The 17,697-nt window shown below is 46.0% G+C and overlaps 1 protein-coding gene across 2 annotated transcripts in view; it reads left to right on the forward strand.

Annotated features, from left to right (window-relative positions):
* Window positions 1-3,663: 3,663 nt before the first annotated feature.
* Window positions 3,664-17,697, forward strand: part of NAT8L (N-acetyltransferase 8 like) — a 56,653-nt gene continuing 42,619 nt past the window's right edge. For both annotated transcript variants that reach the window (XM_063459847.1, XM_063459848.1), the window contains exon 1: window positions 3,664-4,270. In XM_063459847.1, the coding sequence (XP_063315917.1) occupies window positions 3,931-4,270 (340 nt within the window). In that variant the 5' untranslated portion in view covers window positions 3,664-3,930. The remainder of the gene's footprint in view (window positions 4,271-17,697) is intronic.

Consider the following 17,697-nt stretch of genomic DNA (forward strand, 5'->3'; position numbering starts at 1 on the left):
CATAAGATAAGTCTGGTCTGGTTCATGGTAACCTGAGGTATATGCAAACCAAGGTTAAGTGATGCCTCAAGTAATTGTGAAATATCAGAGGCATCAAAGGGGGGAATGTGATGTAATTCCAGTAAAATACAAGTTTAGCAGGCTAAGATTGCCACAAGGCATATGTATGTATATGTGTTTGTAGTATCAGTTAGTTAATTACACGTAGCTAAGATACTGTTATCACTGTACTGACCAGGTGCAGGAATGTAAGAACTGGAATTACGCGTCCCTCTCCTTTGTATCAGATGAGCCACGTGGTTAGACCGGATGGATGAGTTTAGACTCTATTTATTAAATAGGTTAAGGGTATGTGTGGGTGTAGTTAATTGTGGGAGGAGCTACAGTGCTATATAAGGAATGTACTCTATGTATTCAGTACTCAGACTTTGCTGTATTTTGGTGACGCTAGTCCCTCTGAGTCCCGATCGGTGATCCAATAAAGAATCTCTTCCTTCCTGAAGAAACCTGTGTCCATCTCTCTGTGCTTGGCTTCCGTCAGTTTCTCCGGTATCAATACCCCCCTAACCCCTGTCACTACCCCCCCTAACCCCTGTCACTAACCCCTGTCACTACCCCTCTAACCCCCTAACCCCTGTCACTACCCCTCTAACCCCTGTCACTACCCCTCTAACCCCTGCCACTACCCCTCTAACCCCTGTCACTACCCCTCTAACCCCTGTCACTACCCCCCTAACCCCTGTCACTACCCCCCTAACCCCTGTCACTACCCCCTAACCCCTGTCTCTACCCCCTAACCCCTGTCACTACCCCTCTACCCCCTGTCACTACTCCCATAACCTCTGTCACTACACCTCTACCCCCCTAACCCCTGTCACTACCCCCCTAACCCCTGTCACTACCCCTCTAACTCCCTAACCCCTGTCACTACCCCCCTAATCCCTGTCACTACCCCTCTACCCCCCTAACCCCTGTCACTACCCCTCTAACCCCCTAACCCCTGTCACTACCCCCCTAACCCCTGTCACTACTCCCCTAACCCCTGTCACTAGCCCTCTAACCCCTGTCACTACGCCTCTACCCCCCTAACCCCTGTCACTACCCCCTAACCCCTGTCACTACCCCTAACCCCTGTCACTAACTCTCTAACCCCTGTCACTACCCCCTAACCCCTGTCACTACCCCTCTACCACCCTAACCCCTGTCACTACCCCCATAAGCCCTGTCACTGCCCCTCTACCCCCCCTAACCCCTGTCACTGCCTCTCCACCCCCCCAACCCCTGTCACTGCCCCTCTACCCCCCTAACTCCTGTCACTACCCCCTCACCCCCTGTCACTACCTCACTACCCCCTAACCCCTGTCTCTACCCCCCTAACCCCTGTCACTACCCCTCTACCCCCTGTCACTACCCCATAACCCCTGTCACTACCCCTCTACACATCTAACTCCTGTCACTACCCCCTCATCCCCTGTCACTACCTCTCTACCCCCAACCCCTGTCACTACCCCCCAAACCCCTGTCACTGCCCCTCTACCCCCTAACCCCTGTCACTACCCCCCAACCCCTGTCACTACCCCTCTACCCCCCAACCCCTGTCACTCTACCCCCCTAACCCCTGTCACTGCCCCTTTGCCCCCCTAACCCATGTCACTGCCTCTCCACCCCCCTTAACCCCTGTTACTGCCCCTCCACTCATCCACCCCCTGTTACTGCCCCTCTACCCCAACCCCTGTCACAACCCTGTCACTACCCCCTAACCCCTGTCACTGCCCCTCTACCCCCCCTAACCCATGTCACTGCCTCTCCACCCCCCCAACCCCTGTCACTGCCTCTCCACTCCCCCCAACCCCTGTCACTGCCCCTCTACCCCCCTAACTCCTGTCACTACCCCCCTAACCCCTGTCACTACCCCTCTACCCCCCTAACCCCTGTCACTAACCGTCTACCCCCGCTACCTCCTGTCACTGCCCCTTCACCCCCCTACCTCCTGTCCTTCTACCCCCCAACCCCTGTCGCTGCCCCTCCACCCTCCTAACCCCTGTCGCCCACACAGTGCACCCCTCACAATCATACACATTGTACCCCACACACACTGAATCCCTCACAATTACACAAACTGTACCCCTTACAATTACATACACTGTACCCCTCGCAATCACACACACTGCACCCCTTACACGCTGCACCACTCACAATCACACACACACTGCACCGCTCACAATCACACACACACTGCACCGCTCACAATCACACACACTGCACCTACGTATATTTGTATTTGTGTATATATATATGTATATATTTGTATATATGTGTGTGTGTGTATGTATGTATGTATGTATATGTATGTGTATGTATATATAAAAATACATATACACGCGGCGTGTGTGTTTGTGCTTTAGGGTGCACAACCTAATGCAACAGGCTGCGCACGCCTATGCAAGCCCTGGTGGCACCCCCCTAACTGGTGGCAGTGGCACCAGGGGCGGACCGCCACTGGCTGTGCCCAAGCCTAGTGAGTATACTTTATACAGCCCTTATCAGGCACTGACAGGCAGAGTGCAAAGTATCAATTAAGACTACTGGCAGATATGAGATTTCCTGTAATTTGCTGTTTAGTGAATAAATCCCTACTATGCAGTTTGCAATTATCAGTCTATGTGCTGTATTGAGAACCAAGCAAGTCCAGGCTAAAATACCTAAACTGTGATTGCAGCTGGCAATTCCCAAACTAATAATTTTAGCCTACATTTTGCAGTGTGATTTTTATTTCACATTTCGCTGTTTAGTAAATACACCCCGTGTATATCAGCCCAGCTCATGTAGTATAAGCCCCAGGTTACATAGGTTTCATAGCACTGCTGGCTCTGTGTATCACCACCTGCCTGGCAGCCAGATATCTACCAATGGCAGAGGTGAGCTAAGAATGATAGGAGTTACAATCCCTTGATTTTACAATGTTGACAATCATTGGTTTCAGACAGGATGACTCCCAGCAAGTGCAGGCAGTCACTAAGTATCCTGGAATATATTACCTCACAAACCATAGCAGCTGGAGGACCACCGAGAGTCTATGTACCTTGCTAAAAATCAGAATTAGAAGAACTTCCAGAATTACCACAAAAACCGTTTAGTGAATATACTCGTCAGATTTATCATGCTGACAGAACACACAGACAGACCCATGCTGGTAACCCCCCTCTCCCTTACATAGTCCGCAGATGATGGATGTGCATTGGGGAGCTGATGGAATACAATCATTTCTCACCCTTGTAACATTGTAACATCCCATCGTTCTAATCTAGAATCACGTCCAGCGGGTAGTTGATCCTGTCTGGTGTCTGCACCGAGTTAGTGTGACTGAGTGTCTCCGCTCTCACTGAGGTCAGATCCCACACATTATCCGTCCCCAAACTCCCCCAGACACCCCTACAGCAGGATGGGGAGATGGCATGGGGGAGTACCTCACCCCTACCATCACATGGAGGTCTCTCCATTATCCATCCCCAAATTTCCCCAGACACACCTACAGCAGGATGGTGAGATGGCATGGGGGAGTACCTCACCCCTACCATCACATGGAGGTCTCTCCATTATCCATCCCCAAATTCCCCCAGACACCCCTACAACAGGATGGGGAGATGGCATGGGGGAGTACCTCACCCCTACCATCACATGGAGGTCTCTGGCAGCCAATGTGGAGGGTGCTAGGGCCCTGAAGGAATCAGGGATCTCAATAGCACCGGCTTTGCTGCAATATAAATAACTTCAGTAAAATGCAGAGCACATTATTCTTCTCTTCCTAGCTGCTGGCTTCCACATCTCTGCTGCTCCCCCTGTATCCCACCCAAGCTTCCATTAGACCACCAGCCAGACCCCCAGCAGCCCCCCTCTGATTATTCAGCCTTTTTTTTTCTGACCAGTTGCATGCATTATCTACCTCCCAAAATGGTTTGCGAGTCGAAAATCCTTTCTGACAATCCCAGTACCCTATCCTTACCCCAGAGAGACCCACTGGTCCTCTCACCCTCCCATGTGTGGCCCCCTCTCCCCAGTGCACCCACTGCCTCATCACTGGTACCCCCCATTCCAGCTGGGGAGCAGGAGGTCACTAAGGAACAGCTTTACATCAGAGAATTTCAACCCAAGGACCAGGAGTCTGCTAGAAGAATATTTCATGAAGGGATTAAAGAACGGATCCCCAGCTCAGCATTTAGGGGGTTAAGGTACCAGCCCCTCCTTCAGTGCTTGTATGCTATTATTACAGGTAAGTAGACAGGAGTTGGCTGTGCACTCTCTAGAAAATCTTTTATTTGCTATGATTTATGAGGATCCTGATTAAAATGATGATGGTATCTGGACCCAGTGATTCCTGTCATGGGCTGTACCCCTGTACACTGCAATGCAGGCCTCATGTACACTGTCAGATTGCACTTGGCATTAAAACATATAAGTTAATTGCTTTTTAATGTGTCATTGCAGACACCCAGGAAAATGTGAAAAAGTGATGGCTATTTTTTGCTGTTTAAATAGAGATACACCTGAATTGTTGTGAGAACTGTTAAGTAATGCTAGAACATCATGTGTCTCTCTATGGAGTACACTTAATTTAAAAAAATGATCACATTATACTGAACTGGGCAGACAATGCCCATTGGCCACTAGTGGCATATATCACTGATTTAATGCACCTCATTGATTTGTTAAACTGTCACCTCCCTCCAGAATGTCCCAGAAATGTCTTATACCATCCCATTTTACTGAGTGAAGGTACTGGTACTGGTATTGGCAATTAGTACTTTGAGATTTTAATGAATAAATGCTTGCACATTGTAACTTTCTCTCAGCTGTTTCAATATGAAGGTCCCCATTCTTGGATATAACTACCCCCATTTAATTTGTAAGACCTCAAACTTGGATTGAACATTCTATAGCCCAGGATACCCCATGTCTACCAAAATGTGCCCAGTCAGGTTAATCAACATGTCCTTCCACACTGCATTTTACCAAGAAATGTTCATTCCTTTAATAGATAATGGATTAGTTAATATATAAATAAATATATATATTTGCTTTTTAACATTTGCTTTAAAAAAAAAAAAAAAAAAACTAGTTATGCACTAAAGTATACATTGGCAGGAGTTCAATGAAAACGAAATCTGTGTTATCCGAAAAAAAGCCATGACAATTCACACTATACTGAATAACTATGACAAAATCCCCTTTGCAATACAGCACACTCCCAATAGGTCACATGACTGTGGTATACAGTAAGGTTAAGTCCTAAAGACAACTACATCACTCACTGTTGTATATTGAAGGCTACATTAAGGATATAAATTGTGGCTGAAGCCAACTCTATAAATTATTACCCAGCGTATGCACAACAAATGTATTGCTTTTTCACTGTGTCTATAGTTCCTTTTCCAAATTAGATATACAACTTTCTTAACCAAAAAATAAGTGCTAAGTCTTAATTGTCAACTCACAATTAGACCCAGCGATCTCTGCATAAAATCACATCTACCGTATATGGATATTTGTATTAATGAAGTAGTTATTATATGTAAGTATAATATCATGCATAATACATATAATGTCTTGTTGTAATGGAAGTGGGTAGACTTAGACACTCATTGTGGTCTGAACTGCAATTCGTCCGGGTGATTGGTGGAATTCCTGAACATCAAGTCAATCAAACCAACCGAAACCCGCAATAGCTGAGCATGTTTGTCTTCATTTGCAATTCGGTATTCCACCGGAGGCATAAAAAAAAAAAAGAGAGAGAGATAATTGATGGCCAGGGAGATGTCAAAAAATGTTGATTTTATATCACAGATCAAGTGAGAAGTGACCAATGGAGCGGGAAAAAAAGAAGCAGTAAAAAAAACAGACTATATTTATATAGAGTGTAGTACACTGTAGTACCTAACCTGAAATAACCTCTCTCGATCCGTCCTCTCCCTTTCTAACTATCATCCCATATCCCTGCTCCCTTTTTCCTCAAAGCTTCTGGAAAGACTTGTCTTTACATTTATGTCTCACTTCCTCAATTCCAACTCTCTCCTTGACCCTCTTCAATCTGGCTTTCGCCCCCTCCACTTTACTGAGACTGCTCTTATCAAAGTTACTAACGACCTAATCACAGCTAAATCCGAAGGCCACTACTCCATACTAATTCTTCTTGACCTCTCTGCTGCCTTTGACACCGTTGATCATGCTCTCCTTCTTCAAACTCTTCAATCACTCGGTGCCTGTGACTCTGTCCTCTCTTGGTTTCCCTCTTAGCTCTCCCAACGCTCATTTAGTGTCTCCTTTGTCCTGTCTCAGGTGGAGCCCCCCAAGGCTCTGTCCTTGGTCCCCTTCTATTTTCTCTTTATACTGCCTCTCTTGGCAAACTCATTACCTCATTTGGATTCCACTGCCACCTGTACGCTTAGGACACCCAGATATATCTCTCCTCCCCGGATCTCTCCCCTGCCGTCCTGCAATGTGTCACTGCCTGCTTTTCTTCCATCTCTGACTGGATGTCCTCCCGCTTTCTGAAACTCAATCTCTCTAAAACTGAGCTCCTTGTCTTTCCTCCTCCTAATACTGATGCTCCTCTTTCGCTCTCCCCTCAAGTTAGTGGTATCCACATAAGTCCATCCTTGCAAGCGCGTTGTCTTGGCGTCATTGACTCTGGCTTCACCTTTGAGCCTCACATCCAGTATATTGCCAAATCCTGTAGATTCCATCTAAAAAACATAGCCCCCATCTGCCTACCAAGGAGCTTGTCCATGCTCTAGTAATTTCCCGCAGGGATTATTGTAACCCTCTCCTAATTGGTCTTCCCAAAAGCCGTATTGCCCCGCTACAGTCTGTAATATGGGCTGCTGCCAGACTGATTTTCCTCTCTAGTCGGTCCTCTCACACCTCACCCCTCTTTCCATCCTTACATTGGTTTCCTGTATCCTATAGGAGTCAATTCAAAGTACTAACCGATACCTATAAAGTATTGAACAATTCTAGCCCCTCTTATATCTCTTCACTGATCCATAGGTATGGCCCTTCTCGGTCTCTCTGCTCTGCTCCGTGGCCTCTACTGTCCGCTGCTCGCACCCTTCCGGCCAACTCATGCTTGCAGAACTTCTCGCGGGCGGCTCCCTTCCTATGGAATAGCCTGCCTACTGCCATCAGACTCTCCCCTAGTCTTTAATCGTTTAAGAAGTGCCTTAAAACCCATCTCTTTAGGAAAGCTTATGGCCTCCCAGAGTAACCTCTACCTCACATACCTGTCCCTTGTTCTCTCCTATAGGGCAGCACTTTGCTCTGTCCTCCAGCTCTGCTTCACTCCCACCTTATTTAATTGCTATTTCCTGTCCTATTGTGTTTTATACCCCACCTCCTATAGACTGTAAGCTCGTTTGAGCAGGGTCCTTTTCAACCTATCGTAGCAGCAGATACTTTAAGTCTTGCAAATTGCGAGGTGTGCTTCCATGGATCAGATTTGTTGTACCAGCACATCCACAGATGCCCAATCGGATTGAGGTTTTGGGAATATAAAGGCCAAGGCAACACCTTGAACTCTTTGTTATGTTTCTCATACCATTCCTGAACAATTTTTGCAGTGTGGCAGGGTGCATTTTCCAGCTGAAAGAGGACACTGCCATCAGGGAACACCATTGCCATGAAGGGGTGTACGAGGCCTGCAACAATCTCTAAGTAGGCAAGTGTGTCAAAGTAATATTCACATAAATAACAGGAACCACGAGCTTTGCCCAGAGTATAACATTGCCTCCACTGGCATGCCTTCTTCCCATAGTGCATCCTGCTGCCATCTCTTCCCCAGTTAGCAATGGACACGTACCTGGCCATTTGCATGATCTAAAAGAAAACGTGATTCATAGGACCAGGTAGCCTTCTTGCTCCCCATTAACCCGTTAAGGACACATGACATGTGTGACATGTCATGATTCCCTTTTATTCCAGAAGTTTGATCTGGGGCAACCCCCATGTGCAGCAAACTGTGATGCACTGTGTGTTCTGACACCTTTCTACCATGACCAGCATTACATTTTTCAGAAATTTGAGCTACAGTAGCTCTATTGTGTGATTGGACAAAATGGCAAGCCTTCACTCTACCCACGTGCATCAAGGAGCCTTGGACCCTTGTTCATCAGTTGTCCTTCCTTGCACCACTTTTAATATGTACTAAACACTGCATACTAGGAAGCCCCCCTAGAAGACTTGCCATTTTGGAGATTCTCTGACCAAGTTGTCTAGCCATCACTACTTGTCCCTTGTTAGTCACTCAGATCTTTTTGGCTTGCCCATTTTTCATGCTTCCAGAACATGAAACTCAAGAACTAACTGTCCCCTTGCTGCCTAATATATCCCACCCTCTAACAGGTGCCATTGTAACAATATAATTAATGTTTTTCACTTCACCTGTCAGTGGTTTCGAAGTTGTGACTGACCAGTGTATATCCCGTCCCAGTCCTACAATAAATTGTAGGCTTCCCTGCATGTCTACACCTAACTTGATACCCTCTGTGATCCAAAGAACAGAACATAAATCATTCTGGGCCATTTCATTGTGATGTAGTGGACAAGGAACTGTTATTTTTATTTTATTTGTATTTATTTTTATTATAAGTGCACATCTGTGTAATTGTTACTCATTTAAATGGGTGCCTGCTATGTAATGTATGTCCGAGTCCATTTAATCCAGTATTTCACAGTCCAATAATTGATTAAACTAGAACATTTACTTATAGCTGAGTTGGTTGGCGGTACTCCTTAGAGACTATCAGAGGAGGTAGGAGAAATTCAGGTTTAATGGTGCTCTCAGAAAATTATTAAGAGGATTTCTGGTTTAATATCGAGAGCAATCTACATAACAATCAATAGGATGCTCCTGCTGATTACATTTAGAAAATTGCACTATAATTGTCACTGGTTTGCTAATTTTCTGACACTCTTGATTTAGATAGGAAGACGTTGTTTTGGCATATATCGTACTTTATTTGAAGGGCTAAAATTAACAGCACTTCCCTGAGCTGGATAATTTATATGTTCTGCTTGATGTTAGTTTATATGACACATCAATATTCAGTACTGTTGAATACCAAGAGGAAGAAGGAACAGCCTGGTTATATACAGGGAATGTGTGTAACATGGCAAGTAAACTAATCATGTAACAAGAAAAAATGTCAACAAGTCTGTGTTTTAGGTTAGCCCCTATCAGCTGGACTGGGAAAAAAATTCGGCCCGGGCATTTTTCAATCACAACGGCCTCCTGAGAAGCGGGTAGGGCCAGAGAGTTTGTGTTTTGCCATGACTAATGACAAGCACGCCCCCTCTCAAAGTGAGCATGTTGGTTCAATGCGCAGAGCTGTGCTGAGGAACTCTAGCATGGGAATACATAGGCACTGTATTCGTTCTGCACAGCGCAAGCAAATGTAATAACATGCTTGCGCTGTGTTTGCAAGGGTTAGGGGTAGGGTTAAGGTTAGGGTTGTGGCAGGGGTAGGGTTTGGATTAGGGATAGGTTTAGGGGTAGGGGTAGGCTTAGGGAATTCCCGAATTCCTGAATTCCTGAATTCCCGAAGTGCTGAAGTCCAGAAGTGCCGAATTGCCAAATTTCAGAAGTGCCGAACCGAACCTAATTGCAGAAGTGCCGAATTGTCGAAGCACCGAATTTTGGAAGTGCCGAATTGCCAAAGTCTTGAATTGCCAAAGTCCCAAATTTCGGAAGTGCCGAACCAAACCAATTTTTTTGCCCATGCACATCCCTATTAGAAGGTGATTATCGGTAAACTGAAACTTGGAACTGTTAGCGGTACTCACAGTGTATCTACATGTCCCCCTGTGTCAGAATACTACAGCCACACTATTGATGTGAGTACACATGATCACTGCTTGAAACTGTTTCCATTATGGGAGATGATCCATTATGGGAGATGATGTGCAGTCATAATGCTTCCCTGGACACATGCTATGAGGAGGCAGTCCAGGGCAGCAGCACATCATGGACCTATTGCAGTGTGTGGGCCTAGACCTTCAACTCCAATAGCCCCTACATTAATCTATCCAAGGGCAGAATGGAATGGTTAGAACGAAAAGTCTCAAGAAAATTGATTTGTGCTTCTTAGGCTACGGTGCACTCTGAACTGTAAAATCCTAATACCATATTGTTTTTAGGACTTCATGAAAAAGTCTCATATATCGCCTAAATCACAGATTGTTGCTCGCCTTTTCAATTCTATAACATATAATTAATTTTTCTCCCCAGCAACTGATGTAAAAAATCTATTCATTTCGGGGCTGTATGAATAAATTGAAGTTATATGACTTGCAAATCCAATATTATATAGTTACTACTATCCCTATAACTGTATATATCCCATCTAAGATATCTCAGTAATTGTCTTCAGTTTCAAGAAGGCTACTTTATTAGTCAGGATTACATGATATGTTTGGTTCTCTCTGACTTGGGGCTCACTGACAAACTTACTGCTTGAAATGTACAAAGTATTTAGAATGTTCGCAGAGGAGCTCACCCTGCTGCCGTTTTTGTTACAATGCTTATTGGTCCATGGGTGATGCAGCAACTTTAAATTGAAGTGTGACTACGGTGTTTTCATTGCAGCAGTGGGATAAATATAGGAAACGGTTATTAAATTTCAGACTTGGAAACATTTGATCCTGCAGATGTAGACTGTGCTTAGATAAAGGAAATCACAAGGGCAGGCGCCTTTTGTGAACATTGTCGGGATACAAGACAGAACGCAGGACTGAAGCTTTGATATTTATATATATATTTATACACTGTATGGACAAAAGTTTTGGGACACACCTCTTAATTATTGAATTCAGGTGTTTCAATCAGACCCATTGCCACGTGTATAATATCAAGTACTTAGCCAGAACAGTGTGAATTTATAAAGATTTGTGAATAAAATGGGTCGTTCTGAAGACCTCAGTGAATTCAAGCATGGTACTGTGACAGGATGCCACCTTTGAAATAAGTCAGTTTGTGAATGAGATATTCCACTGTTAACTGTAAGTAGTATTACTGGAAAGCGAACAGCAGCAGCTCAGTCAAGAAGCGGAAGGCCAAGTTAAGTCACAGAGTGGGGTCACAGAGTGCGGTGGTGCTTGGTACGTAAATGTCGCCAGCGCTCTGTTGATTTCATAGCTGAAGAGTTCCAAGCTTCAAGATTACCACTATAACTGGCATTAAAATCAGCACAAAAACTGCATAAAATGGGTTTCCAGTTGCATGCAAGCCTCATATCACCAAGTTCAATGCCAAGCGTGGTGTAAAGCATGCCACCACCACTGGATTCTAGAGCAGTGTAAATGTGTTCTGTGGAGTGACGAAACACCCTTCTCTGTTTTTTTAGTCTGGTTTTGGTGGATGTTGGGAGAACGTTACCTGTCTGACTGCATTGTGCCAGCTGTAAAGTGGAGGAGGCATAATGATACGGGGCTGTTTTTCAGGGGTTGGGTTAGGCCCCTTACTTCAGTGAACAGTAAATTTGGTGCTTCCGCATACCAAGACATTTTAGAAAATGCTGTCCTTCCAACTTTGTGGGAACAGTTTGGGGAAGCCCATTTTCTATTCCAGCATGACTGTGCCTCAGTGCACAAAGCAAGATCCATAAAGACTTTGTTGGATGATTTTGGTGTGGAAGAAAGTAACTGGCCATCACAGAGCCCTGACCTCAACCCTACCAAACACCTTTGGGATGAGCAGTAATGGAGATTGTGATCCAGGCCTTCTCCTCCAACATCAGTGTCTGACCTCACAAATGCTGTACTGGTTGAATGGGCAAATATTCCCACAGAAACACTCCAAAATCCTGTGTAAAGGATTCCCAGAAGAGTGGATGCAGTTGTTGCTGCAGAGGAGGAACCAACTACCCATTAATGTCTGTGTATTTAGAATGCAATGTCATACAAGTACCTGTTGGTGTTATGGTCAGGTGTCCCAAAACGTTTGTCCATATAGTGTATATCACATTGGTGATAATTATTGCAACCATAGGTCATGCCATTTGTTGGTTTATTCATAAAACCTCAAAGTGTAGCTGGGAGGGTCCTTCTGCTCTCCCTGTCAATCAATTCTTTGGCATAGAGCATGGGTCAGCAACCAATGGCACTCGAGGTGCTTTTGCACGGCATTCAAGGCTGCCAGAGCCAAACAGGTTCTGGGATATCAGGAGTCATAGTGGGACTTCAGATATCTGCTAGGGCAAACCGAGCAGTGATTGCAAGTGGTGAGGGACAATCCCCAATCCCCAATCCTCATTGCAGCACTTAGAAGAAGTGGTCTCATATCCCTTCCTTTTCACACTTGTGAATGGGAATCTGCACTGGAGTAGAACAGCCCACAACAGCTATCGCAGCTCCTGCCGCTGACCTGTACCTGGCCAGGCCAGTCCCTAGTAAACCCCATGTAAGCCACCCACACTCCTAGATATACACAAAGCTGCAGAAGAAGCCTCCCCTCATGCAAATAATACAAACAACCCACACATAAACACATACAGTCACTACAAACACAATACCACGTTCAATACATGCACACAACCACACAAGCAGCCTCTCACATGCAATAAGACAAGTAGCCCCACACATACACACACCACCAAAGACACTATGTGACATATCATTCACACACACAATTCCTCAAGCAGCCCCCATACACAACCCACATTCATAGGTATCATACACAATTCCACAAGCTGCTCGTAAACACGTACAATATTATAGCTCATATACGCACAAATACAACACTAGAAAGCAACTGAAGCACCCAAAAAATAACACAACTAGAATACAGAACCATACACAATAAAAAATGGGACTTCAAGATCTCGTTTTGGCACAGTACTACTAATATGTTGCTTACCTCTGGCATAGAGTCTATGCCAAAGAATTGATTGTCAGGTGATAAAAAAGACTATTTTAAAGAGGTTTTCCTCCAAATCTATACATTTGCTAGCAAAACAGCTAGCACAATGTAAAGATGAAATTTCATGTTCTTTCTAAAGAGCATAAATGGTTTGGTGGTTGACAGGTTACATTTAAATAGAAAATGGTGAAAGAGAGCAACCTATCTTTTTGTCTTTTTCTCCCCTCTTTTATTCTGCTTGGATGATTATGGCGGAATTTTTTTATGCTTCTGTATTTTACACGTATCCATGCAATAAACAGGATCTGTGTTTTTCCACAAAATTCCCATGCCTGCTGTAAACCCTACTGTGAAGGTATATCTGCTTGGCTTGGTCTGTTCATTACGGTGAAGCCGTAATAAATAAATGGATAAATGGAAAATGATGTCACTGCTGGGTTATCAAGACATTAATAACACTGTGACGTCACACTGTGCGGAGTGTCTCTGTGAATTACTAGGTCCCTACATTTCATTGCAGTTCTAAAGCATTCAGGACTCCCATATCTTCCCATAATATATCTGGCACCATTGCGTATCAATGATTTTCAAAGACATTCATTCAGTTTATTATATTCTACTGTGATTCATTATTAGATTTTATTTATTTATTTATAAAATATTTTACCAGGAAAGATACATTGAGATTTCTCTCGTTTTCAAGTATGTCCTGGGTCCACAAATCATATGATGAATTCAACCTTTTTTTTTATAACTCCTGAATTTCATTCTTGTTTAGACCTGTGCACATCTAAAAAAAAAGGGGAAAATATTCAGAAATCAGGTTGAGTTTAAAATTCAAACATTACAAGACGAGACGTTGTAGTGAATCTTCCGACATTAACTTGCTTGACCTTTTGTGTACAGGAGAAATGCGTACAGCAAAGTAGAGATTAATATAAAGTATGTCTTTACAGCAACCAGAGGAGTTAATTTAGCCCAGATTTTGGTGATTTGAGCACAGAGCTCCAGAAAAAAAACTAAAAGTTTCCATAACCTGATTTTAAATGTTACTGAATTGCTTAGTGTGTCTGTAAAAATAATGTCACACAAGTCTTGATGTTGCTATCTGTAGAATCAGTTGATGCTCTTCAGTTTCCATCTAACGTATCATTTCAAGTTGCTGAAATTTACATTTTGTAAATGTCTGTGAATTCCGTAGGCAGTGATATAACTGGCTGACCTCTCAAGCTATTATGATAATGAGAGGAATACACACGGTTGTCCTTATAGATTAGCATATCTAATTTATCACCTCTGCATGGTGCTATGCCAAACTGCATTATCATTTATTATTATTATTATTATTATTGGTATTTATATAGCACCAGCATATTCCGTAGCGCTTTACAATATTATCGAAGGGGGAGATTTAACAATAAATGAGACAGTTAAAACTTACAGGAACAATAGGTTGAAGAGGGCCCTGCTCAGACGAGCTTACAGTCTATACCAAGTGTTGCAATTAGTTCTGGTCACAGTTTGTGAAATGGCTTTTTACAATTGTTGAGTTCCAGAGATGCGTGGATGACAGTTTTGTATTCTCATGTTCAAGTTGTAGCATTGCAGAATTTAGCCCATTGACTGCTGTATGTGCTAGCCTTCAAAGACCTCTCTGCCACTTCCTGGAGAAATGACTGAGTCACTGCGTGTGCAGGGGCGGACTGAGAACCCTCAGGGCCCCCGGGCAAAATAAATCAAGGGCCCCCTTACAGGCCCCACCTATACTCCGCAGCAAGCGCCACCCATGTCCCGCCTCCATGCACCGCCTCCAGCCACACCCTACACAATCTTTAGACACAAGGAACAAAAGTACAATAATCCCTTCAAGGCCCCAGTAAAGACTACAATTGAGGGCTAATGGGCCATGGAGGGGGGTCTTTCTAGCAGAGGCTATCTCAGTGTCCTTTAGAGAGTGTGTTAGAAAGAATCCCCTCCAGGCCCTATTAGAGACTACAATGGAGTCTAATAGGCTTGGAAGGGGGTCTTTCTAACAGAAGCCATCTCAGTGTCCCTGCTGGAAACAGTCGCCTCCAGGCCCCAGTAGAGACTACAATTGAAGGCTAATGGGCCATGGAGGGGGGGGGAGCATTCTAGCAGAGGCTATCTCAGTGTCCTTTAGAGAGTGTGTTAGAAAGAATTTCCTCCAGGTCCCATTAGAGACTACAATGGAGTCTAATGGGGCCTGGAGGGGGGTCTCCAACACTCTGGTTCCTATTCACAATATAGCAACACAACATAGCTCGCTGATACCTAGGCCAAGTTGGCTCCTCTTACCTTAATTACTGTTGCTGGCTGGCAGTCTGTGGGCTTGCTGGAAGGCTGTGGGCTTACTGGCTGCGACTGGCAGGCTGTGGGCTTGCTAGCTGCGGCTGGCAGGCTGTGGCTTGCTGGCTGTGGCTTGCTGGCTGTCAGGCTGTGGCTTGCTGGCTGCGGTTGGCAGGCTGTGGGCTTGCTGGCTGTAAGCCTAACTGGTGGCCTGTGGGCTGGCTGGCTGGCTACTGGTCAGCCTGTGGGCTGGCTGGCTGGCTGGCCGGCCTGTGGGCTGGCTGGCTTGCTGGCTACTGGGGCACTTGTAGATTATTTAAAGAAATAATCCATGCACAATAACCACTACTGCTCTGTGTAGTAGTTATGGTGCCAGGAGGGCCGGGCCCCCCTCCCAGAGTAAGTAGTCAAACCGTTTAAGAACAGTTTGACAACTTACCTGGGGTCTGCTGGGATATGAGGCTGTAGTAGGGTATAGGAGCAGTGGTGCAATGTGTAAGGGGTGCAGTGTGTGTGAAAGGTTCAGTGTGTGTGAGTGGGTGTAGTGTGTGAATGTGTAGGGTGTGTGGGGCAATGTGTGTATGAGGGGGCTGTGTATGTGTGTGGCAATGTTAGTATGGGGGGCTGTGTGTGTGTATGTGAGGCAATGTGTGTAAATGTGTATGGTGTGTGTGGGGGCAGTGTGTGTGTGTATGGGGGGCAGTGTGTGAATGTGTATGGTGTGTGGGGGCAGTGTGTTTATGGGGCTAGAGTTCACTCTCACCACTGCGACCACCAGGAATCCCTGGTGGTCACAGTGTTGAGAGTGAACTCTAGCCCGTAGCTCCAGGGCTAGAGTTTACTCTTGCAAGAGCCGTAACGTTGCCGTGGTAACCGCGGCAACGATCTGTGCTCGTGCAAGAAGGACCCAGAGGAGCTGCAGGCTGAGCTCCCGGGTCCTCTCTTCCTCCCTCCCCTGCCGGCTGCCCGCACGGAGCCTGCGGACAGGGGAGGGGGCAATTGCCCTCCTCTTACTCCCCCCTCCCCCTCTTCTTACCCCCCTCCCCCTCTTCTTACTCCCACCCTCTTCTTACTCACTCTCTTCTTACCCCCCTTCTTACTCTCCCCCTCTTCTTACTCCCCCTCCCTCTCTTCTTACTCCCCCTCCCTCTCTTCTTACTCCCCCCCCTCTCTTCTTACCCACCCCCCTCTCTTCTTACCCACCCTCCCTCTCTTCTTACCCCTCCCTCTCTCTTCTTACCCCCTCCCTCTCTATTTTTACCCCCCCTCTTTACCCCCTTCCCTCTCTCTTTTTAACCCCCCTCCCACTCTCTTTTTATCCCCCCTCCCACTCTCTTTTTAATCCCCCCCCTCCCACTCTCTTTTTAACCCCCCCACTCTCTTTTTAACCCCCCCTCCCACTCTCTTTTTAATCCCCCCCCACTCTCTTTTTAACCCCCCACCCCACTCTATTTTTAACCACCCGACCCCACTCTCTTTTTAAACCCCCCCACTCTCTTTTTAACACCCCCCACTCTCTTTTTAACCCCCCCTCTCTGTTTAACCCCCCCCCCACTCTCTTTTTAACCCCCCCACCCCACTCTCTTTTTAACCCCCCCACCCCACTCTCTTTTTAACCCCCCCACCCCACTCTCTTTTTAACCCCCCCCCACCCCACTCTTTTTTTAAACCCCCCCACCCCACTCTTTTTTTAACCCCCCCCCCACCCCACTCTTTTTTTAAACCCCCCCCCACTCTCTTTTTAACACCCCCCCCCCCTCCCACTCTCTTTTTACCCCCTGCGTGGCCGAGCTGCTGTGCGGTCCGCGGTGCCCGGCCGGAGTGATAGGAAGGTGCACACTGAGTGTGCACCTTCCTGTCAGTCCGGCCGGGTACAGGAAACAGAAACTCCTGTTCCGCGCGGAACAGAAGTTTCTGTTTCCTGTACCCGGCCGGACTGACAAGAAGGTGCACACTGAGCACCTTCCTATCACTCCGGCCGGGCACCGCGGACCGCACAGCTACAGGGGAGGGGAGGTGAGAAGCTGCAGCCGCCTGAGGCTCTTAAGAGAGCGCTCAGGCGGCTGCAGCATTTAAAGGGGCGGCCGGGCCCCCTGATGGCGGGCCCCCCTCCCGGCCGGGCCCTCGGACCATGTCCGAAGTGCCCGACCGGTCAGTCCGCCCCTGTGCGTGTGTAGTACCAGCATATATCCCAAGTAACCCTAGTTTGGAGGGACAGTCCCTATTTTGGGCCCAAATCCCTGTCCCCCTTTTTTTTTTATCCTAATGTTCCTCTATTCCATGAGTGCCATATTGTTTTTTTGTCTGAGTGTCTAACAGCAATAATACTCACAATCAGGGCCGGATTAACACAGGGGCTGACGGATCTGCAGTCCCAAGCCCATGGAATAGGCCCATTGATTTCTTATAGTTGACAGGTATTTCTCAGAAGTATTTCTCAGGTATTTGAGGCTGCCTAGCCGGTTCCGGTATTGCAGTAATAC

Source organism: Pelobates fuscus, chromosome 6 (genome assembly GCF_036172605.1).
Source record: "Pelobates fuscus isolate aPelFus1 chromosome 6, aPelFus1.pri, whole genome shotgun sequence".
NCBI classification, from domain to species: domain Eukaryota; kingdom Metazoa; phylum Chordata; class Amphibia; order Anura; family Pelobatidae; genus Pelobates; species Pelobates fuscus.